Source organism: Schistocerca piceifrons, chromosome 9 (genome assembly GCF_021461385.2).
Source record: "Schistocerca piceifrons isolate TAMUIC-IGC-003096 chromosome 9, iqSchPice1.1, whole genome shotgun sequence".
In the NCBI taxonomy this organism is placed as follows: Eukaryota; Metazoa; Arthropoda; class Insecta; order Orthoptera; family Acrididae; genus Schistocerca; species Schistocerca piceifrons.
In genome coordinates this window covers 182635126-182659022 of record NC_060146.1, presented here as the reverse complement: position 1 = coordinate 182659022, position 23897 = coordinate 182635126, and the positions used below count along the sequence as shown (strand labels likewise).

Sequence of the window (23897 nt, the reverse complement as noted above, 5' to 3'; positions counted from 1 at the left end):
CACTAGGGGTAAGATAGATACTGCCTACAGAGCACCACTTGTATGAACATCAAGAGCTCAGATGGAAACCCAGTTCTAAGCAAAGAAGGGAAAGCAGAAAGGTGGAAGGAGTATATAGAGGGTCTATACAAGGGCGATGTACTTGAGGACAATATTATGGAAATGGAAGAGAATGTAGATGAAGATGAAATGGGAGATATGACACTGCGTGAAGAGTTTGACAGAGCACTGAAAGACCTGAGTTGAAACAAGGCCCCCGGAGTAGACAACATTCCATTGGAACTACTGACGGGAGAGCCAGTCCTGACAAAACTCTACCATCTGGTGAGCAAGATGTATGAGACAGGCGAAATACCCTCAGACTTCAAGAAGACTATAATAATTCCAATCCCAAAGAAAGCAGGTGTTGACAGATGCGAGAATTACCGAACAATCAGTTTAATAAGCCACAGCTGCAAAATACTAACACGAATTATTTACGGACGAATGGAAAAACTAGTAGAAGCCGACCTCGGGGAAGATCAGTTTGGATTCCGTAGAAATACTGGAACACGTGAGGCAATACTGACCTTACGACTTATCTTAGAAGAAAGATTAAGGAAAGGCAAACCTACGTTTCTAGCATTTGTAGTCTTAGAGAAAGCTTTTTACAATGTTGACTGGAATACTCTCTTTCAAATTCTAAAGGTGGCAGGGGTAAAATACAGGGAGCGAAAGGCTATTTACAATTTGTACAGAAACCAGATGGCAGTTATAAGAGTCGAGGGACATGAAAGGGAAGCAGTGGTTGGGAAGGGAGTAAGACAAGGTTGTAGCCTCTCCCCGATGTTGTTCAATCTGTATATTGAGCAAGCAGTAAAGGAAACAAAAGAAAAATTCGGAGTAAATATTAAAATCCATGGAGAAGAAATAAAAACTTTGAGGTTCGCCGTTGACATTGTAATTCTGTCAGAGACAGCAAAGGACTTGGAAGAGCAGCTTAACGGAATGGACAGAGTCTTGAAAGGAGAATATAATATGAACAACAGAAGGAAAACGAGAATAATGGAATGTAGTCGAATTACGTCGGGTGACGCTGAGGGAATTAGATTAGGAAATGAGACACTTAAAGTAGTAGAGGAGTTTTTCTATTTGGGGAGCAAAATAACTGATGATGGTCGAAGTAGAGAGGATATAAAATGTAGACTGGCAATGGCAAGGAAAGCGTTTCTTAAGAAGAGAAATTTGTTAACATCGAGTATAGATTTAAGTGTCAGGAAGTCATTTCTGAAAGAATTTGTATGGAGTGTAGCCATGTATGGAAGTGAAACATGGACGGTAAATTGTTTGGACAAGAAGAGAATACAAGCTTTCGAAATGTGGTGCTACAGAAGAATGCTGAAGATTAGATTTGTAATCACATAACTAATGAGGAGGTACTGAATAGGATTGGGGAGAAGAGGAGTTTGTGGCACAACTTGACCAGAATAAGGGATCGGTTGGTAGGACATGTTCTGAGGCATCAAGGGATCACAAATTTACTATTAGAGGGCAGCGTGGAGGGTAAAATTCGTAGGGGGAGACCAAGAGATGAATACACTAAGCAGATTCAGAAGGATGTAGGTTGCAGTAGGTACTGGGAGATGAAGAAGCTTGCACAGGATAGAGTAGCTTGGAGAGCTGCATCAAACCAGTCTCAGGACTGAAGACCACAACAACAACAACATCCCTTTCCTTTTTCTAAAGCCAAACTGATCGTCACCTAGCACATTTTCAATTTTCTTTTCCTTTCTTCTGTATATTATTCTTGTAAGCAGCTTCGATGCATGAGCTGTTAAGCTGATTGTGCGATAATTCCCGCACTTGTCAGCTCAAGAGCTGACAAGTCTTCGGAATTGTGTGGATGATGCTTTTCCGAAAGTCAGATGGTTTGTTGTCAGACTCATATATTCTACACACCAACATGAATAGTCGTTTTGTTGCCACTTCCCCCAATGATTTTAGAAATTCTCATGGAATGTTATCTATCCCTTCTGCCTTATTTGACCGTAAGTCCTCCAAAGCTCTTTTAAATTCCGATTCTAATACTGGATCCCCTATCTCTTCTAAATCGACTCCTGTTTCTTCTTCTATCACATAAGACAAATCTTCACCCTCATAGAGGCTTTCAATGTATTCTTTCCACCCATCTGCTCTCTCCTTTGCATTTAACAGTGGAATTCCCGTTGCACTCTTAATGTTACCACCGTTGCTTTTAATGTCACCAAAGGTTGTTTTGGCTTTCCTGTATGCTGAGTCTGTCCTTTCGACAATCATATCTTTCTCGATGTCTTCACATTTTTCCTGCAGCCATTTCGTCTTAGCTTCCCTGCACTTCCTATTTATTTCATTCCGCAGCGACTTGTATTTCTGTATTCCTGATTTTCCCGGAACATGTTTGTACTTCCTCCTTTCATCAATCAACTGAAGTATTTATTCTGTTACCCATGGTTTCTTCGCAGCTACCTTCTTTGTACCTATGTTTTCCTTCCCAACTTCTGTGATGGCCCTTTTTAGAGATGTCCATTCCTCTTCAACTGTACTGCCTACTGCGCTATTCCTTATTGCTGTATCTATAGGGTTAGAGAACTTCAAACGTATCTCGTCATTCCTCAGTACTTCCGTATCCCACTTCTTTGTGTATTGATTCATCCTGACTAATGTCTTGAACTTCAGCCTACTCTTCATCACTACTATATTGTGATCTGAGTCTATATCTGCTCCTGGGTACGCCTTACAGTCCAGTATCTGACTTCGGAATCTCTGTCTGACCATGATGTAATCTAATTGAAATCTTCCCGTATCTCCCGGCCTTTTCCAAGTATAACTCCTCCTCTTGTGATTCTTGAACAGGGTATTCGCTATTACTAGCTGAAACTTGTTACAGAACTCAATTAGTCTTTCTCCTGTTTCATTCCTTGTCCCAAGCCCATATTCTCCTGTAACCTTTTCTTCTACTCCTTCCTCTACAACTGCATTCCAGTGGCCCATGACTATTAGATTTTCGTCGCCCTTTACATACTGCATTACCCTTTCAATATCCTCATACGCTTTCTCTATCTGTTCATCTTCAGCTTGCGACGTCGGCATGTATACCTGAACTATCGTTGTCGGTGTTGGCCTGCTGTCGATTCTGATTAGAACAACCCGGTCACTGAACTGTTCACAGTAACACACCCTCTGCCCTACCTTCCTATTCATAACTAATCCTACATCTGTTATACCATTTTCTGCTGCTGTTGATATTACCCGATACTCATCTGACCAGAAATCCTTGTCTTCCTTCCACTTCACTTCACTGAACCCTACTATATCTAGATTGAGCCTTTGCATTTCCCTTTTCAGATCTTCTAGTTTCCCTACCATGTTCAAGCTTCTGACATTCCACGCCCCGACTCGTAGAAAGTTATCCTTTCGTTGATTATTCAATCTTTTTCTCATGGTAACCTCCCCCTTGGCAGTCCCCTCCAGGAGATCCGAATGGGGGACTATTCCGGAATCTTTTGCCAATGGACAGATCAACATGACACTTCTTCAATTACAGGCCACATTTTCTGTGGATACACGTTACGTGTCTTTAATGCAGTGGTTTCCATTGCCTTCTGCATCCTCATGTCGTTGATCATTGCTGATTCTTCCGCCTTCAGGGGCAATTTCCCACCCCTAGGACAAGAGAGTGCCCCGAACCTCTATCCGCTCCTCCGCCCTCTTTGACAAGGCCGTTGGCAGAATGAGGCTGACTTCTTATGCCGGAAGTCTTCGGCCGCCAATGCTAATTATTTATCAAAATTTAGACAGTGGCGGGGATCGAACCAGGGACCGAAGATGTTTTGATTATGAATCAAAGACGCTATCCCTAGACCACATACGTGTGGGAGCAGTTGTAATTATGATACATGAAACTTATAATCAGGGACTATCAGTGTAATTTGTTTAAAAAATCAAACCTGTACTTCCAAAGTAATTTTTATGTAGCAGGAGTATATTATATTTGAAAAATGAACCGTACACCTACACAGTGTAACTGTTACATCACAAGAGTGTACTCTGTTTAAAAAATGAACCTAACAATTACTCAGTGTAATTTTTTTGTGGCAGGAATATTCTTTGTTTGAAAATGAACAGATACTGCTCCTTTACACATTAAGTAAATTCTCTACGCCACTTTTAGTTCTGATAGTGTTACACACACGACAACCTATCACCAATTCAATTAACTTCCTGCCCCCCCCCCCCCCCCCGTCCCCGTCCCCACACACGCACACACAACGCGTGCAAGCAAAAGTAGATGGTGAGCTACTTGCCATGGCTGTCCTCTACATTTTTATGCAAATAATAAGTCTGTGGCTGATGTTTAACAATGTTCACAGTTACAGTGTTTAAATAATCTAATAAAACAGTATAATGACCGTTTTAACAAGAAAACTGTTTTGAATTTTACACTACTTTATACTTAACATAAGTGTACTACATTGGATTGTGACTTAAGAGTGGGAGCCATACTGTGTCTGACATAATGGGAAAAATATCCTAATTAAGTCACTGCTAAGGATAAGTGTCTTACATTTGTAAATTAGACAACTGTCTTAAAGGTATGTGGGAGAGGAATGTTGCAGGGCAGAGAGGATGGGGAGAGGGTGTCATGAATCATTGACAATGGGAGATAAGGGTGACAGGTCGTAAATAACTGGGCCAGATTCGGTATAGTCCTGGTAGTACTGTAGAGTTATCAGTTATAATAATAACATAAAGAAATACAATAACATTATCTCATCGTAAAAAACAAGAATGGAACATAATTTTCAAAAAGTTAAAAAGAATTTGGTTTCTGACGAATATAATGTATTTCTATAGACACTTTACCTTGACGATTCCATGGAGGAGAATTATGTTACAGATAGCCTCGGTAATGTAATATATAAAGTATGCAGTCGTCACTATGTCAGTAACTGAAACAGAAACATGGCAAAATTTTAGTTGCCTTTTTCATGAGTAAGGTATTAACATAAAAGGCAATGAAAAAATCACAATGAAAATGAACTGTAATATCCACGCATTCCACTAAAATAGTGAGGATTTTCGGTTTGCAAGGTGTACTAACCAGCTGGGTTGGTAGTTCGTTAGAAGGCACTGATTAAATTCGTCCTCACATCTGTGCTCATAATTGTTTCAGCATGTAACTCACTTGCCACATTAGCTCTGTAATTATAAATAGCTTGCCCATTGTGACAGCTGTGGTTTTTGATCTATCTGGAATCTACATTCGTATAAGTGGCTGAAGAGAGGCAGTGGATGAATATGTGGCAAAAGGAGAGTGGGAAACAAAGACGGACTATTTAGGGAAGTTTGATGAAGAAACTCAAAAAAAATGAACTACACAGAAATTAATAATGTTGCTGAATCTAACACAGATCACGTCCCACAGTCGAAGAATTAGTGTGATGTAGTTATCCATGCTATTTTATCCTTTCTATCCTATGCAAATGTCTTTACCTGTTCTTGAAGAAGCAATAAACAGCCAGTCAGTAGCATAATGGAAGGTTTATTTGATTCATAAAAACGTCTTCTTCGGAAGGAAGCAGTGGCAACCTAAACTGGTTAACAGTGGGAGCATTTTAATATATATATATATATATATATATATATATATATATATATATATATATATATTGGCTAAGGAAAGCTTCTGGCACGGCAAGGAATTAAGTAGTCAGCGCAAAGAGGGTGTGCGAAATGAATTAACAATATTATGCTAGATTTAGTTACGACCTTACAATTAAAATTATAACACTAATAATTAATAAATACAGAAATAAATAAAAAACTTATTTCAGAATTTAATTTCCTAGATTTCAGACAAAGATTACTCAAGAACAAAATCAGCTTTGACATTTTCTGGAAACCCACTTTTGCAGATAACATCCCAGCCTGCTGATGCCACCCACAAAACAGTTTTTTTCTACTCTGCAAAACATCGTGCAGTTCACGCTCCTTTAGAACAGCGTTGTTTTCAAAAAGAAATTTCCATAATTAAATCCACTGCAATTACTAATGTATATGACCCAAGGTCGGCTGATAATATAGGCAACAGCAGCTTGAAAACAGGAAGTGAGAGTAGTGATAAGATTGCTTCTACACCTGTTCTAGGAAATGTATTGCACAGGATAAATAAACTATTGAACAATAAATATGGCTGCAGATTTGCTTGCTTTATAAACAATAGCCTGGAGCAAAAGTTTCCTCGTTCTGTCATAGCACAACAAGATCGTTTCACTAACTGTGATGTCTATAAAATTACATGTAATGAGTGCCTTAACTGCCCCTGCTGCCCGCTTTGCACCTCTTCCCCCATTCATCACCCATTCTCTCTGCTGTTGTCTTCTATCTGAACTATCTCACAGTTTACTTAGTTTATTTTTACCTCAATGATTTCTTCTAGATGGTAGCATATTACTTCTTACCATTTTCTTAATATAAATATGACCTTAGTTTTAATGTTACAATTTCAATATCAACGTCTTAAACAAGCCTAGCACTGTGTACTGTGCATTAAAACGGGGACCTAGAAACGATGGAGAGGCTTCGTCTCGCCGTAACCCTCAGTGGTTCACAACCCACAACCCCACAGCAGGCCACAGCAGTCCACCCCCCCCCCCCCCCCCCACACCCCCACCCCGTCCTGGGAACGCCTCATACCAGACGAATGTAACTCCAATGTTTGTGTGGTAGAGTAATTATGGTGTACACTTTCGTGGAGACAATTTTAGCGCACCAATCGTTGATATAGACAGTGTAACCGAGGCGGGATAAAGGGAATCAGCTGTAATTCGCCGAGGTAGATGGAAAACCGCCGCAAAAACCATCTACTGGCTGGCCGGCACACCGGACCGCTACACTAATCCGCTGGGGAGCCTACCATAGTGATGTTCACTCACTGTCGCGCACCCTCCTTGCACTTACTACTTGTGCTTTCTCTTGCTGGAAGCTTTCCTCACCCCACGTGTTGCGTATGAGACGCTAGTTCAGTAGCTGTACGTCAGTGATGTATCGAGACTAGTATTGTTATGGTTGTATGGCCATCTAGGCTTGTCTCATTCTCCCTGTTGTGGGAATCCAAGTACGGTTGAGAGGATTAGGTGATGAAATAAGTAGACCACGATAGTGAGACATACGGAGGTTTGATGAGCGATAACGGAAGTGGTTAAGGCAACTGCTCATGCAATGCGGCAAATCCTAATTCGAGCCCTGCTCCTGCACATAATTTTTAGACATCACTGCTGGCTGGTAAATCATGCATGATACTATAAAATTTCTAGACAACTGTCCTTCCGATTCAAATTCCAGGTGTATACTTTCCTGCTCAAATCTCATGCTGTTACCACTTGGGCCAACTCATTATACAGCAGGCACCATACGTTTATCCATATATCCGACCCAGTGTCTGAATAGAGTAATTCCCATTGATCGGAGCTCTGCAACTGGATTATCTGCTTATGATCCAATATTCATTATTTACTCGTTGGAATGTCCAAGGAACAAACTGCAAGTGGCGACACTTAGAGGCTTTAAGTGTGTCAGTATGTATGAGCTTAGAGCTGATGCATATGGTATTTCTTCGCAGGCAGGGGCAGAAAATAACTTCGAAACAAGTTATGAACACACAATAAACACGCACATCTTAAAAATAAAAGTAAGGAGAAATTCTGAACCTTGGCTTGCAGATCACCTCCAACACCTTACGAGAAAACGCAGCACACAGGTTACATACACACATCAAGAAAAGTTTTGCGTCATCCCAGTTCCCAGAACGGCTGAAGATAGACGTTGACTGTGGATATTGTATCACAGACACAGCCCCTTTGACGGTTAACAGATGTCACTAAACCTGCCCAAAGATGTAAACAACCATGCATCAGCAGCGCCTATTAGACGGAGCGGGTCCGACAGGCGATCAGTACCAGTCGTTCTACCAGGAAGGAGATACACGGCTCTTGTTGTCTGTAGTTCAATCATGCCTAGATGGTCAATGCCGCGGTTAGATCGCGGACGCATTGTTACATTCCGCCAGAAAGGGCTTTCAACCAGAGAAGTGTCCAGGCGTCTCGGAGTGAACCAAAGCGATGTTGTTCGGGCATGGAGGAGATACAGAGAGACAGGAACTGTCCATGACATGCCTCGCTCAGGACACCAAAGGTCTACTACTGCAGTGGATGACCGATACCTACGGATTATTGCTCGGAGGAACCCTGACAGCAACGCCATGATGTTGAATAATGCTTTTCGTGCAACTACAGGACGTCGTGTTACGACTCAAACTGTGCGCAATAGGCTGCATGATGCACAACTTCACGCCCGACGTCCATGGTGAGGCCCATCTTCACGATCACGACACCATGCAGGGTGGTACAGATGGGCCCAACAACGTGCTGAATGGACCGCTCAAGATTGGCATCACGTTCTCTTCAGCGATGAGTGTAACATATGTCTTCAAACAGACAACCGTCAGAGACGTGTTTGGAGGCAACCCGGTCAGGCTGAAAGCGTTAGACGCACGTCCAGCCAGTGCAGTAAAGTAGAGGTTCCCTGCTGTTTTGGGGTGGCTTTATGTGGGGCCGACGTATGTAGCTGGTGGTCATAGAAGGCACCGTAACGGCTGTACGATACGTGAATGCCATCCTTCGACCGATGTTGCAACCATATCGGCAGCATATTGGCGGGCATTTGTCTTCATGGACGACAAAACGCTCCCATCGTGCACGTCTTGTGAGTGACTTCCTTCAGGATAATGACATCGCTCGACTAGAGTGACCAGCATGTTCTCCAGACATGAACCATATCTAACATATCTGGAATAGATTGAAGAGGGCTGTTTATGGACGACGTGAGCCACCAACCACTCTGAGTGATCTACGCCGAATCACCGTTGACGAGTGGGACAATCTGGACCAACAGAGCCCTGATGAACTTGTGGATAGTATGCCACAAGAAATACAGGCATGTATCAATGCAAGAGGACGTGCTATTGGGTGTCAGAGGTACTGGCGTGCTCAGCCATCTGGACCACCACCTCTGAAGGTCTCGCTGTATGGTGGTACAACATGCAATGTGTGGTTTTCATGAGCAATGAAAAGGGCGGAAATGATGTTTATGTTGATCTCTATTCCAGTTGCCGGCCGGAGTGGCCGAGCGGTTAAAGGCGCTACAGTCTGGAACCGCACGACCGCTACGGTCGCAGGTTCGAATCCTGCCTCGGGCACGGATGTGTGTGATGTCCTTAGGTTAGTTTAAGTAGTTCTACGTTCTAGGGGACTTATGACCACAGCAGTTGAGTCCCATAGTGCTCAGAACTATTTGAACCATTCTATTCCAGTTTTCGGTACAGGTTCCGGAACTCTCGGAACCGAGGTGATGCAAACCTTCTTTCGATGTGTACATAGCACCCTGCCTAGTATAATCAACTCGTCCACGAGCAACCATGCAAATGACGATCAAATGAGAAATGCAAAACTCACGTTTGTCCACTCGTTAAACGTGATCGTAGCGGCAGACCAGATCGTCAATGCGAGCCCTCTTAATGGGAGGCGGGGGATGACGCCTGCCCACTGGCAATTACTCCAAAGCCTGTGCATGGCTGCACCTTCCGCACTGCTCTGCCGCCAAGGTGGCGGCGTTTATAGGCAGCGCAGCCACAGTATCTGGCCACATATTTTACACTGCAGTTACAGGCCTGTTGCGGGTCATACCTTTTCTGTATGCAGTCTCAGCTCTGATGTAAGCCATCACACTTGACGCAGCGAGACGGCATCGTGCAGTATCTCAACACATGGTCAAGGCTTGGCATCAGTAGCATTGCGCCCATCCCTTGGCATGGGAAGGTTAGACTTCCACAGCAATGTCTGCAATACTGAGGATGTGGAATATTTTTCCGTTATCATCACTGTCGAGCAGGATGCCGAGAAACAGTGCTTCCTGGATGACCACATGATTTTGACGACCTGGACACCGAAACCCAGGGCCACAAATTCTTCTTTAAGAAGGGCTGGGTCCATCTTGAGAGGGAGGGGCGGAAGACCACCTTCCGGAGGTGGAGGGGCTCCACATCGAGCGTGAAGTAGTGGAGTCCCTTGGTATAAATGTAATTCATCAGTTTTGTGTGATCGTCAGTAGTGGGTGTGAAGACCTTGTACACATCGTCCCCAGCGAATCCCTGTGATGGTCGCCTTTTTGAAGACTTTGTAAACTCCATGTCTACAGATGAAAATTGGGAGGGGAGGGGGGAGAAGGCTTCCTCACTGTTGGTGCCACGTCATTTTCGTCTGTAGCCACCAGGAGTGGCCTCAAAGCGGTTTTCTGGCGTGAGTTGAACTTCCTCGAGCGCTTGGACCCAAGCTGATTTCGCATCGGAGCGAAGAAGCCATCCTTGTCTGCCCGTGGAGAAGGAAGAGGGGCACCCCTCTGTGCCATCTTCTTTGGCAGTCACGAATAGTTTTGAACAAAGATGAGGAATCGTTCCCATCTGCCATTACAGACCTATTTTGTGAGGCCTGTCAAACATCCATTCTGTCACCTGCAGTAGTCACTTCTGCTGCAACAAGACCCATCAGGTCCACCAGGTTTGCCTACGGCAGACCAATGGCATCTTCATTTGCCATGCCTGGCTGGGCAGTTGTCGACAGCACTGTGACATCTTGTGGGGTCACAGTTGGTACGGCTGTACTCGGCAGAGCTGTGGCTTCTTTTAGGAGAGCAACTGGCGAGATCTGCTTTGGAAGGATAGTGACCGCTTGAATGGCCGCGACTGGTGGAGCGTTTGTTGGCGGTACAGTTGTGTCTTGTGTCGCTACGACTGGCAGACCGTTCCAGGCAGTGCAGCGGCTGCGTCAGAGTTCACACCTGGTGTTGCAGCGGGAGGCTGCTTCTTCTGTACAGTGTTGAGGCTGCGTTCATCGACCTCGCGAAGGTCCAGCGAGCCGCCTGTGGTGAGTCGATGCGTTACTGAGACAGTTTCGTCTTTGCGCATGCCTTTGCGCATGCCTTGTCCTGGGGTCCTAAGCTGGGTAGCTGTTGATGGGGACCAGACGACGCAACCACCGACAGGCTATCATCCTCCACACCCTTTGCTGCAACACGTTCCTCCCTGGTCGACATCTGATTCGGGTATGCTCTGGGCAGCTGAAGCCAGGTAGCCTTTAGAGGCCATGGCCGTTGAGGTCAGCATCGATATGCGTTTTGCTCGTGGAATCGCTTCTCATCTCTGCAAGCAACCACGGAGGTGGTGTGTGGAGTCTGCTGTGTGGGGTACAACCTGCTGCCTTCAGACAGTAGTCGGACTATGGCTGGTGAAATGCCCAGTGCAGGACCTAGTCCAGATGGCTGGCGCAGCTCAATCTGGAACCTATGGCTACTACTGGCAGAGCCCAGTCATCTCATGCCTGCCACGGCTCTCACATCACGGCGATGCTCCTGGTTTCCGCTGAGGATAAGTGATCCCTGCCTTAAAATCCAGTCCCATTTCATTCATGAGCCAAAACATTATGACCAACTGCGAAACAGCTGTTTTGTCCGTCTTTAGAGCGAAATACATCACCGATTCTGCGTATCAGGAATCCGACTGTTTTTTGGTAAGTTTTTTGAAGCATGTGGCATTAGATGTCGACATACAGGTCACGTAATTCGCGTAAATAAAGGGCCGCTTATTGCATAGGCAATGATGGTGCTCGATAGCAACCCGGATGGACTCCACAGGATTTGCATCAGGCGAATTTTGTCACCAGGACTTTAACGTGATATCACTATTATGGTCAGCCTGTATGACCCAGCGGTTCTAGGCGCTTCAGTCTGGAACCGCGCGACGGCTACAGTCGCAGGTTCGAATCCTGCCTCGGGCATGGATGTGTGTGATGTCCTTAGGTTAGTTAGGTTTAAGTAGTTCTAAGTTCTAGGGACTGATGACCTCAGATGTTAAGTCCCATAGTGCTCAGAGCCATTTGAACCATCACTATCATGGTGCTCATACCACTGCAGTGTGGTTCTGGCTCAGAGACTCAGACAATTCTACTGCTACAAGATGACGTCGCCGTCAGGGAAGACATCATGAATGAAGGGATGCAGGCGCTTTACAGTTGCCAGTGTGTGATTGGTTATTACGACAGGTCCCATGCAAGCGCAGGAGAGTGTCTCCCATAGCATAATACTGCTCCCAACAGCATACGTCTGCGGCGCAATGCACGTTTCGTGCCTCGATGACAGTGTTTGTGGAGACGATCGTAGACCAATTGTTGCAAAAATGTGATTCGCCCAAAGATCTGACCGGTTTCCATTGATCGACTATCGAATCCTGACTGTAGAAATCGTAACTGACGATATCGTTGGGTCAACATGTGAACACATAGGGGTGGTCTGCTACGGAGCTTCACGTTCAACAGTGTACGATGAACGCTGTGCTCCGAAACACTTGTGCGTGTACCAGAGATGCCGCAGGTCACCATGTATCTTACTTTACAGGGCAGATAAACCTTCAAAACCCACGTCCTGTGAAGAGATACTCCTTCACAGGCTCTGCATAATAATAATCTGCCGCTTTTTTCAAGTTTGTTTATCTCAATGGATTTGCAGAGTATATCTTTGCTAGGGTGATCCACCATCCGTGTCTGAACCGCTTACACACCGGGTGATCAAAAAGTCAGTATAAATTTGAAAACTGAATAAATCACGGAATAATGTAGATAGAGAGGTACAAATTGACACACATGCTTGGAGTGACATGGGGTTTTATTAGAACCAAAAAAATACAAACGTTCAAAATATGTCCGACAGATGGCGCTTCATAGGATCAGAATAGCAATAATTAGCATAACAAAGTAAGACAAAGCAAAGATAATGTTCTTTACAGGAAATGCTCAATATGTCCCCCATTATTCCTCAAGAATAGCTGTAGGCGAGGAATAATGTTGTGAACAGCACTGTAAAGCATGTCCGGAGTTGTGGTGAGGCATTAGCGTCGGGTGTTGTTTTTCAGCATCCCTAGACATGTCGGTCGATCACGATACACTTGTGACTTCTGGTAACCCCAAAGCCAATAATCGCACGGGCTGAGATCTGGGGATATGGGAGGCTAAGCATGACGAAAGTGGCGGCTGAGCATACGATCATCACCAAACGAGGCGCGCAAGAGATCTTTCACGCGTCCAGGAATATGGGGTGGAGCGCCATCCTGCATAAACATCGTAAGTTCCAGCTGGTGTTTATCAGCCAGGCTGGGGATGATGCGATTGTGTAACATATCGGCGTACCTGTCACCCATCACGGTAGCAGTTTTGCTGTCCAACGCCATCTGTCGGACGTTTTGTGAACTTTGTTTTTTTTTTGGGTTCCAATAAAACCCCATGTCATTCCAAGCATGTGTGTCAGTTTTTACCTCTCTGTCTACATTATTCCGTGGTTTATTAAGTTTTCGAATTTATACTGACTTTTTGATCACCCTGTGCTTTTGCTGCCACGTCACGTGCCCGTAGCACCACGAGGCATCCAATGTCACGCTGGGCAGTGGTCATAATGTTTTGGTTTATCAGTTTATGAGCCTATCGTCTCGATTTGTTGCCGTCACAGTAGATTCGTGCTAGTGTGGTGACAGCGCCCCACTTTAAATGATAACCGACTGAGGCGCAGTTCACCCCTGAGCGCAGCTATCCTCGCTTCGCAATCCACTGGAGCATCAGCTACTGTGATCCACATGTGGCCACAGTGCCAGCTACTGGACCACGCTGTTAACGCAACTCTGTATGCCAGCATCCATATAATCCTACTCAGATGTAATTTTCTGTCCGAAGACTGGGTCGCGGCACGGAAACAATTTAAAATGTTTCCTGAGTTGTCATTAAGAACTTAATTATGTTCATTGTGTCTGAGTTGAACAGAGAGCGTTTCCCACATCTTTGACTTATTTTCGACAGTGTTTACGTTTATAACAGCGTACGCCGATCAGGTTGCATTTATTGTCTGTTAGGGAGAATTTGGACAACTCAGCTGAGTACATCACTTGTACGGGGTGTTCAAAAAGTCTCTCCACAGTGCCGTGTGATTGTTAGCCGCGCGTGCCGTATGCCGCAGTGAATATATCGAAATGAAACTCAGTGAAATACAAGTTATTAATTTACTCAATATGCATTTTTACTTACAAATTTTCACATTAAATGTTGAAAGTGTCCCCCCTGTTGTCGAGTACACAATTCACTTCGTCTAATCATGTAAGCTGTAACATTTCTTTCGTAACAGAACAGTGAAACTGGATATTACAGTTTTCAATTCATCGATGGATTTTGGACGGTTTTTATAGACAGTTGCTTTCGCTGCAGCCCAGAAGAAAGGTGGTGCTAGGTCAGGCGATCGTGGAGGCCAAAGTCCCTGTGAAATTATGCGACCACCAAAAACATCAGCAAGCAGTGACATTGAAACGCGAGTTGTATACGCGGTTGCACCATCTTGTTGAATATAACCGTTTAGTATTTCACTTAACACAAGTTCTCCTATGAATGGGTACAGAATATCACTGCAGTATCGATGTGCGTTTATTGTTTCGTTGAAAAATATCGGACCCACAATCCGACGTCTAGAAATTGCAATCCAACCTCCTATTTTCACAAAATGAAGTGGTTCGTCATGAATACACAATGGATTTGCAGTACTCCATGTTCGAGAATTTTGCTAGTTCATGTACCCGAACAAATGAAACCAAGCCTCATCAGTGAATAAAGTTTCATTAAGAATATTCCTTCCATTTTGTTGAAAGAAATTCCTGAACCATTGGCAATAATGCAGTCTCTTGCCATGATCAGTATTTTTCAGTAGTTGCACGACTGTCACTTTGTATGGGAAAAGTTCTAATTCTTTCCTTACAGCTGTGTGGGCCGTTCCGACACTATCATCGATTTCCTGGGCGAGTTTTCTTACTGATTCGTTCGGACTCATGGACATTTTATCGGAAATATCGAGTAGTTTAGCCTCAGACAAAACGCTTGGACGGCCACTTCTCGGTGCATCTGTCACAGAACCCGTACTTCGAAATTTGTTGATGAAATCTCGCACACTATCGCGATGTGGGAGTGTTGCCTCCAGGAAAACTGAATTAAATGTTTGACGAACTGAAACTGTGTATTTACCGCCAGCTGTGAACACTTTTTCGACTAAAAACACACGTTCTTCAGTGGTTATCATTTTAACAGTGACAAAAACGAAACAAACGAACAAGAGAAGTAAGCTTAAACGTTGACGTCAACACGTAACGACACACACACCAACGATACTACTGACGCTGGGTGAGACAAACGAAACAGTGCAATGTTGGGAGAGTCCATTTGAAGGGAAGTAACTCAGGCAGGGGAAAAATCATACGGCACTGCGGAGAGACGTTTTGAACACCCTGTATTTTCCAGCTATTTTATTTTTATATATTGGGAACTCGAGCATTTTGCAATTCGCCTAATTACATAGCAGAATTTATCACTGGCCTACGTAGTTTACTGTTATTTGAGAACAACAAACGTTGTTTATTTAAATTTAAAGATCTGTGTTTGGGGCAGGTTATTTCGGTTTGCTGCACTTGCAGTAAACCGAACGCTGTCTTAAAATCTGGTTAGTGCATCACAGACAATTCCAGCACTTTATCGATTTATCGTTAAAGCGACAATAGCTGTAAATTCAAATATGCACTAAGATGACCCTAGTGCAAGACTGTCGCAGTTGTGGGCTCGGTTCTTGGATTTACTTTGCTCCCTCAGTGAGGCAGAGGAGCAGCCAAGCTGTCATCGCCTCAGCACCCCCGCATAGCAGTAGCACAGTCGATGCACGCCCAAAGGGTCAGGGCTCTGTTCCACAATGCTATGTGCCACACCCGTCAGCTCGTCTCCGACACATCACCAGTCCAAGAAAGATGGGTCCAGAATTCCAGTGCACCGCTACACCAGCGATCTGAAACACACAGCCATCGGCTCCAAGCCAGTAGCACAACAGCATTTTAAAAAAGTAGCTTTGTCACTGCACGTTGTCAGCCATGGCTAAGAGAATCAAGCAGTCGGTAACTGAGTGTGGGTCTGAACAGATAGGACCCAGTAAGGAGTGTCCGAATAGATGTCAGTGGGATGGAAACAGATATTTGGGGGAGGAATATGCACAGGCACCTTGGCAATGTGTAATATAATAGACTGAAAAGAGAAGCAAAACCAAAGTCAGTCTAAAGAAATAAAGATTCATAATGAGGGTTCACCCATTTCTTCCCATTGTTCTGTAAACGCAACACAAAGCTCTACTTCACAAAATGTAGTCTTAATGATCTTATTATATATAATTCACGTGAAAAGGCATTCAGAAGCTCTCTGTCTAAGTGGTTATATTTCATATTTAGTCCAACACTTCATGAAAAAGAAAACTGAAAACAAATTTCAATAACTTATTTCAAGTGTTAAAATATGTTGAGTTCAGTTATGTGCATAATACTGAATGCTATAATGTGGGATATTTTTTTCTTGATCCTAGTTGACCTGTAAGATGGGAATGTATTATTTATAAGTCCGATTTGTTGATGAAACGTCTGGAGCTGCTCAGTTCATGTTCGTTTTGCGACGTACATGACCCGTGCAGTCAAAGACAAGAAATCGAATTGAATATTTGGCGCTAATGAAGTGTTCTGCGACCTAAAAGTTTGTTAAGTTTCAGAATTATACCTGGCTTTGTGTTTTAACACTAATGTTTTTGAAGTATTGGACCCGCCTCGTAAGTACATTGTATCATAATATTCTGTTACGACTTCTGTGTTTCTGACGGTATTTACACTCATGCTCATAAATTAACGATAATGCTGATACATGGTGAAACAACGCTCTGGTGGGCGGTTTGCGGGTTTAAATCACCTCAGGGTATGACCATGCGGTGCATTTGACCTGCAGTCGTCGCAGGGTGGCGCTGGCAGCAGTCCACATACGCAGAGGTGCGTTGGTGTATGTCAGAGTACGGTGGAGCGAGTAAGTGTGCAGACGTTTTAAGACGTGCTAATGGTGACTGTATGTTGAAAATGGCTCAAAGAACACAAATTGATGACGTTATGAGGGGTAGAATACTATAGCGACTGGAGGCGGTCAAACACAGCAGGTCGTAGCACGGGCGCTCCGTGTGCCACAAAGTCTGATCTCAAGATTATGACAGTGAGTCCAGCAGACAGGAAACGTGTCCTGGCGCTGCAGTACGGCACGTCCACTGTGTACAACACCACAAGAAGACTGATATCTCAACATCAGTGCCCGCAGATGGCCACGGAGTATTGCAGGTATCCTTTCTTGGGACCTTACCGCAGCCACTGGAACAGTTGTCTCCAGACACACAGCCTACAGACGACTGAACAGACATGGTTTATTCGCCCGGAGACCTGCAGGGTGCATTCCACTGACCCCTGGTCACAGGAGAGCCCGTAAAGCCTGGTGTCAAGAACACAGTACATGGTCATTGGAACAGTGGTCCCAGGTTATGTTGACGGACGAGTCCAGATATAGTCTGAACAGTGATTCTCGCCGGGATTTTCATCTACTGTGAACCAGGAACCAGATACCAACATCGTAACCCCTTAATGACCGTGAAAGGTGCGTGAAAGGGACCTGTATGGAGATCATTGTTTGATGATGTTGGTGGGATTATGATTGGTGCACATACACGCCTGCATGTCTGTTACAGAGGAACTGAAACAGGTCAGGTGTATCGGGACGTCATTTTGCACCAGTATGTCCGCCTTTTCAGGGGTGCAGTGGGTCCCACATTCCTTCTGGTGGATGATAACGCACGGCCCCACCGAGCTGCCATCGTGGAGGAGTACCTTGAAACAGAAGACGTCAGGCGAATGGAGTAGCCTGCCTGTTCTTCAGACCTAAACCCAATGCTCACGGTCGACGTATCGCTGCACGTCTTCAAACCCCTACGACGCTTCAGGCACTGTTGCAAGAATGAGAGGCTATACCCCAGCAGCTGCTCGACCACCTGATCCAGAGTATGCCAACCCGTTGTGTGGCCTGTGTGCGTGTGCATGGTGATCATATCCCATACTGGTGGCGGGGTGCATGCGCAGCAAACGGTGGCGTTTTGTTGCACATGTGTTTTCTCAGTTTATCACCAATACCGTTGACTTACAGATCTGTCATGTGTGTTCCCTATGTGCCTATGCTATTAGCGCCAGTGTTGTCTAGTGCCACGTTGTGTGGCACCACATTCTGCAATTATCATTAATTTACGAGCATGAGTGTAGTTTTTCACAAAAAGAATGTCGCAGTTCTGGAATACTTTATTTTTCAAATAAACAACAGAGAAATGACTTTCTACACACAGAGGTTACAAACAGCTGAGTAAATTACAGCTGTACTTGACGAATTAGAGGCCACTGACGCAGTCATCAAAACTCATAAATAAGAACTTACTGGTGAAGATCTTCTTATGTCTGTAAAAAGGTTTTGTAATGGTACACAACTGATTGAAAATGCCAGTTATGGGCAAATACAGAAACTTCTTAAAACAACAACTTTAGGCGAATACATCACTGTCGTTGAATTGCATAAAACACTAAATTCCAGCCTTCGGGTGGTGTCTCATGGATGAGGACATCAGTCTTTTGCAACAGGAATGGGCAAACTAAAGCGTTACAGAAGTGAAACAAGTGATGAATAGAGTGCATGGGAGCCTTGAAAAAACGCGTACTTTCATTTTAACCTTTAATACGCCAGACATGCCCAGCCACATTAATACTGGTTTCTTACACTTAACAGTTCGCCCTTTTTTTCGAATCCATTGCGATGTTTCAAGTGCTAAACAGCTGGCCACAGTACACTTGCGTGTAACGGTTACGGTACTTGTGGGAGCTGGGGTCAAGCCGTGCGTGCACCAGGTGTGGAATGTGCGCCTCCACCGGCGTGTGTTAATTTCTCTAACTCACATCCAGTTTGGAGCAGAGAGAGTCGCAGCTTCAGGGATGAAGAAAAGATTCAGGAAAGTAAATTTACATGACGCATGTCTTACGCAGAAGTGAAGAAGGTGTTTAAAGTCGTGCTGTCTCTGCTTCGTTATCTCACTTGCATCTGCTGCGAAACCGTCTACAGTTCAAGTTAGTGTGACAACACAGACAGGCCCCGTTACTGCTCACGCCAAAAGGCAGACTCCAGTAAACCTGCACCTGCCAGAGACCCAGTTACACAAACTTCTCAGACAGATAATGTGGAGCCAATGTTCCACCAGCATCGACTAATACCCATGTTTCAGTCCAAACAGGGAAAGCCACCAAAAGGACAAGTCAGAGTCTTGGAATGGAACCTAAAGCAACAGCATCGAAATCGGCGGCTGCTGCCCCTGCTGAAAGTTTGACGATGGATTTGGTCCAATCAGGGGACCCATGAAGTTGTACCAGTCTGCCACCAACGACCTTGGGCTCACCATCAAGGTACAGAGACAAAGGGAAGACGAACCTTACCAATGGATAATCGACATAATACAGTAGAATTTAAATGGCTTCGGAATTTGTATGGCACAGATAAATGCCGACAGAGCTCAGGGTGAGGTGGCAGCCTTCGTCACTGACACGCTCTACTCTTCACATATAAACCTACTTCCAACACTACAGGCCGTTGCCTCTTTGTGAATTTTGTGTCCTTCAAGTTCACACTGTGTTCTCGTCAACTCTCCCATCGAAACAGCTGGATAGCGAGGCAGTTTCCGAGCTGATGGACCAGCTTCCCCTGATTGACCAGCTTCCTCCCCATTTCTACTGTTGGGAGGTATCAGTCCCCACAATACTCTCTGGGATAGTCTCTGCACCTGTCCCAGTAGAATGGTTGAATATTTGCAGCCACACATCTCTTGAATGTGGGCGCAATGACAAATTTCTGCTCAGCAGCAGGGACATTTTCTGCTGTTGATTTGGCTGTTTGCTCTCCTCGCAGACTCCGTCCATTGTGAGACGCCAGATGACCTCCATTCCAGTGACCACTTTTCTAATGCCCTCCACTTTTTACAATAAACGCAACCGGAGAGAAACTTACCTAAGTTGATGGTATGTAAGGCAAACTGGACACTTACAGGCAGTTGGCTGTACTCGAGAACCAGGACAGAGTCTACGATTTGCACTCTGCCACTAATGCATCTACACCAAAATCGTCAGGCCGTCACACAAGGCGACCTGATACTTAGGTGCTCTGAGGTGCACGGGGAAAATGTGACAATGCAATCTAATTAGTGACACACACATATATACAGTTTATTGCGCTGCAGTACTTAACTTATTACAGTAAGTCGTTGGATGTGCTTGTAGACTGATACAAATAAGCAGTGGCCTGTCAAGGTGATTGTTACTGAATACAATGTCAACAAGACTATATCCGTCCTGGGTGCCACACTGTCAATCAGTGTAGTAAACACTTGTGCCTATGCAAATGCTATACTCGACTCCACTTGTAGAATAAGTCTCGCAGGCTGATCTCCACTGCGAACCATAGCTATGAACTGCACCCTGAAATTTCATACTAGAACTGTCGCACTACATCGACGAACATGAACCATCCGTTGCTATCTTTGGCAGCGCTTAACACAACGTGGAAGACCTTCTCATTGGCGGCGGTCTGGAGATTGCTGATTGGGTGGCACGTGTGGTTGGTGACGCCAGTCAAAAACTGCCTCAGTGCGCCAGGTCCAGTTGCGTCCATTGGCGAGGACACAGCACTTACGGTCTCTCACATGAGAATGATACGGACTAGTGCGCAGGCATGCGAAGTACCACTGTTTTGGAGTAAGACAGAAGAAGCTGAAAATCAGAGGAAAATGATATTGACACATTCTTATTTTAAAGTGGGTAAGCACTGAGTATACCCAGTGTTTACTCTGGAAGCAGTGATCATAAATTCCTAAGAGCAAGGTCTGATACCGATGGAGTTACAAGATAGAAGGACTTTAATAAATGGTACGATCTGTGACAAAGCTGGTAAGACAGTCCGTCATTCGGCGACAGTCACTGGAATGACTATTGTAAATCTGACAGAATCTACTTTGGACTGGTTGAAAAATCAGCTATATGTGTTGCCAGAACCTGACCTTCCTAAGTAAGACCTTAAAATGGGACCTCATATACATTTCATGGGAAAATTCATAGCATAGTAAAAGGGACGAATCACTGCGTACCCGATGCTTCAACACATACAACAGTATCGCGAGAAGCGATGCCAGAACGTACTGGCCATGAGTGACACATTTTATAGTGCCGAGCTGCTTCTTGTTATGCTTTGTGTGGATTACATATCTCGCAAGAGAAAAACTTCGCTCCCTCCTAAAGCACCTGGGCACAAGCTGAATAGTTTATTGATAGAGGTACGAATACTTAAGAAAGAATCAGAGTAATGAATTACCTGTTAGGAAAGGAAGAGTATATGAGATGGTAAATTCTACCATGACCTTAAGAAATTATGAAAAATGATTGTGTTATTGTACAAATACTTATCTGGACGAAATGTGACCTTGTAGGAACAACAGATTCCTGGACTGATTTTAAGACAATGAGGTTTAGAATAATGAGCGGAATTGAGGAACCAGATGGTGTGAACTAGGCAGAATAAGTGAGAGACTAAAAACATTATATAAACGTATGTCAAGACTGTTTCAGAGGCTTCTCAGAGAAATCTGCTTAGCAGGATAGTACACTTAGTGCAGCCAGAAAGACTTTGAGACATGGCGACTGAGACCAAATGTTTCTAAAACCGAGGTAAGCCTGTTCCACCTCTCTAATCGCCTTTCATCAGCAAAGATCAGTCCACAGTTCGGCCCTCTTGGCACAGTCAGATACAACGAAAGCCCAGATACCAGGGAGTCACTCTGGACAGCACTTTAACATACAAGAAACACCTTTCGGACCAAGAAGATTCAGTATACTGATATGCCAGAAAGAGTGTCTGAAAGGTGAGGTTGTGAAATTCGGAAGGGACCGAGAGATCTGATCATTCAGCGACTGTCTTTGGAACGACCTTTGTAAATTTGGCACAATCTACGTTGTACTGATTTGAAAATCCGCTGTATGTGTTGCCAGAACCTGACCTTCCTAAGTCAATAACATCATTAATGCCTCTCCATAGCAGAACGCGCAAGCCTGCCCTACATTAATACTACTTCTCTTCTGGTGGAGTTCTCTTCAGTTAACAAGGAAGACCTGCTTGTCTAACCACCTTCGATCTTCTATGGAGCTGCAAGACCTGTCTGGGCAGAGTTCATCACTGTGAGCTGCAGTGCCAACTACTGAATCAAGACTGATGGGAAGCTATGGTCATCACCATTAGTCTAGATTTCTGGAGCCCAAAATAGCTGGGCCTGGGAGCAGATCATCACCCATCATTGTGTGGCCCTCCACTGCTGCCACCCACCCCTGCTTCTGTGGTAGACTTCAATGTTGCCGGTCTCTCTCCTATCGAGAGGCCATGGCTGTTGTGTGCACGAATTCACTTGCTCTGAGCAGTGCTATTAGATGCCTTCACTGTGCGCAGTCTATGGCGGAGCCACAGCGCTCTAATAAGCTTCTTCAGGAAGCTGCTGGAAATCTAGGGCAGCATGAAAGACGACACGACCTCACTCAGTGGGGCAAAGCCCGCAACAATGTTGCTGATGCCACTCCATGGTCAGCACCTACTGAGCTGTTACTTACTGCTACCACGCTAGCCTGGTGTCTGAATGTCGATACATCATCTGCTATAATATGTGAACAATAAATATTTAATATTATACCATTGTTTTAATAATGCCTTCAGGCTCATCTCGCCTCAATGTCACCTTACTCATGCCTCTTGAATGGTCAGCTGTCGACCTCCTGACCCCTACCAGACATAAATACACTACCCACTTAGCTTCCTACAATACCTTAAGCAATGTAGATATGATGAGATCCTCTTCCCTCCCCAAGGTTTACAGAGTTCTCTATTTAAAGTCTGTTATTTCTTAACAACCATTTTCATCTACATTTCAATCTCCTCCTCTATTTTTCACCATCCCTTGCAATTCTGCTAATACTAAAAAAGGCTTCAAATGAGTTTTAATCGTCAATATTGTTGATGATAAAGAACTGTTTGTTATTCTGCAAAGAACTTGGGGAAATACGGAAGCGTCCGATCCCGCCCGCCTGCTTTGACCCATGACGTCAGAAATATGGCGGAAACGACCAGAAACCACGATTCCAATATGGCGCATATAAAGTCGGTACGTACACATTTTGAGGACGAAAATACATCGAAAAACAAACACACACACTTTCCACAAAAACCCTAATGACACTAACGGGACAAGCGCGGGAAATGGGGTGTTTTTAGGTGGGAGAAAACTAAATATAAATAAATTTAGGCACCCTCCCCGATACAAAACCACACAAAACGACGAAAAAAACCTACATCACAAAACCCCCAAATACCACTAAACACAATATCATCTGGAATCGGACACTTCCCTTGAGCTATATAGCTCAACAGCAGCTCCCGATCCCATAAATTAGGATCAAACACTTCCCTTGGCCGATATAGCTCAAAAACATCTCCCGATACCAATATCAACATTCACAGCCACACTTTGGGATAGGACACTTCCCTTGACCTGCGCACTTCATTTTATCCGTCATATCCATTCCTGAAGAAAAACAACAACCAATTTGACTGAAATTACCACACGATGTACAGCGAACAACACTAAATTAACCTTCACACAAAATCGTTAACTCACTGAAACGAATTCCACTACAAACACAGCCGACACTCGAACAGTTCTGGATAATGAGCAAAAGCAAACTGAGCCCACTACGCCACACAAACGAAAACCCTGAACATACCACCAGAGAG

At 44.4% G+C, this 23897-nt stretch overlaps 1 protein-coding gene across 5 annotated transcripts in view; it reads right to left on the bottom strand.

Annotated features, from left to right (window-relative positions):
* Positions 1-23897, bottom strand: part of LOC124717141 — a 121099-nt gene that overhangs the window by 34747 nt on the left and 62455 nt on the right. For all 5 annotated transcript variants that reach the window (XM_047243889.1, XM_047243892.1, XM_047243891.1 and 2 more), the window contains one exon: positions 4882-4967. In XM_047243889.1, coding sequence (XP_047099845.1) covers positions 4882-4967 — 86 coding nt within the window. The remainder of the gene's footprint in view (positions 1-4881; positions 4968-23897) is intronic.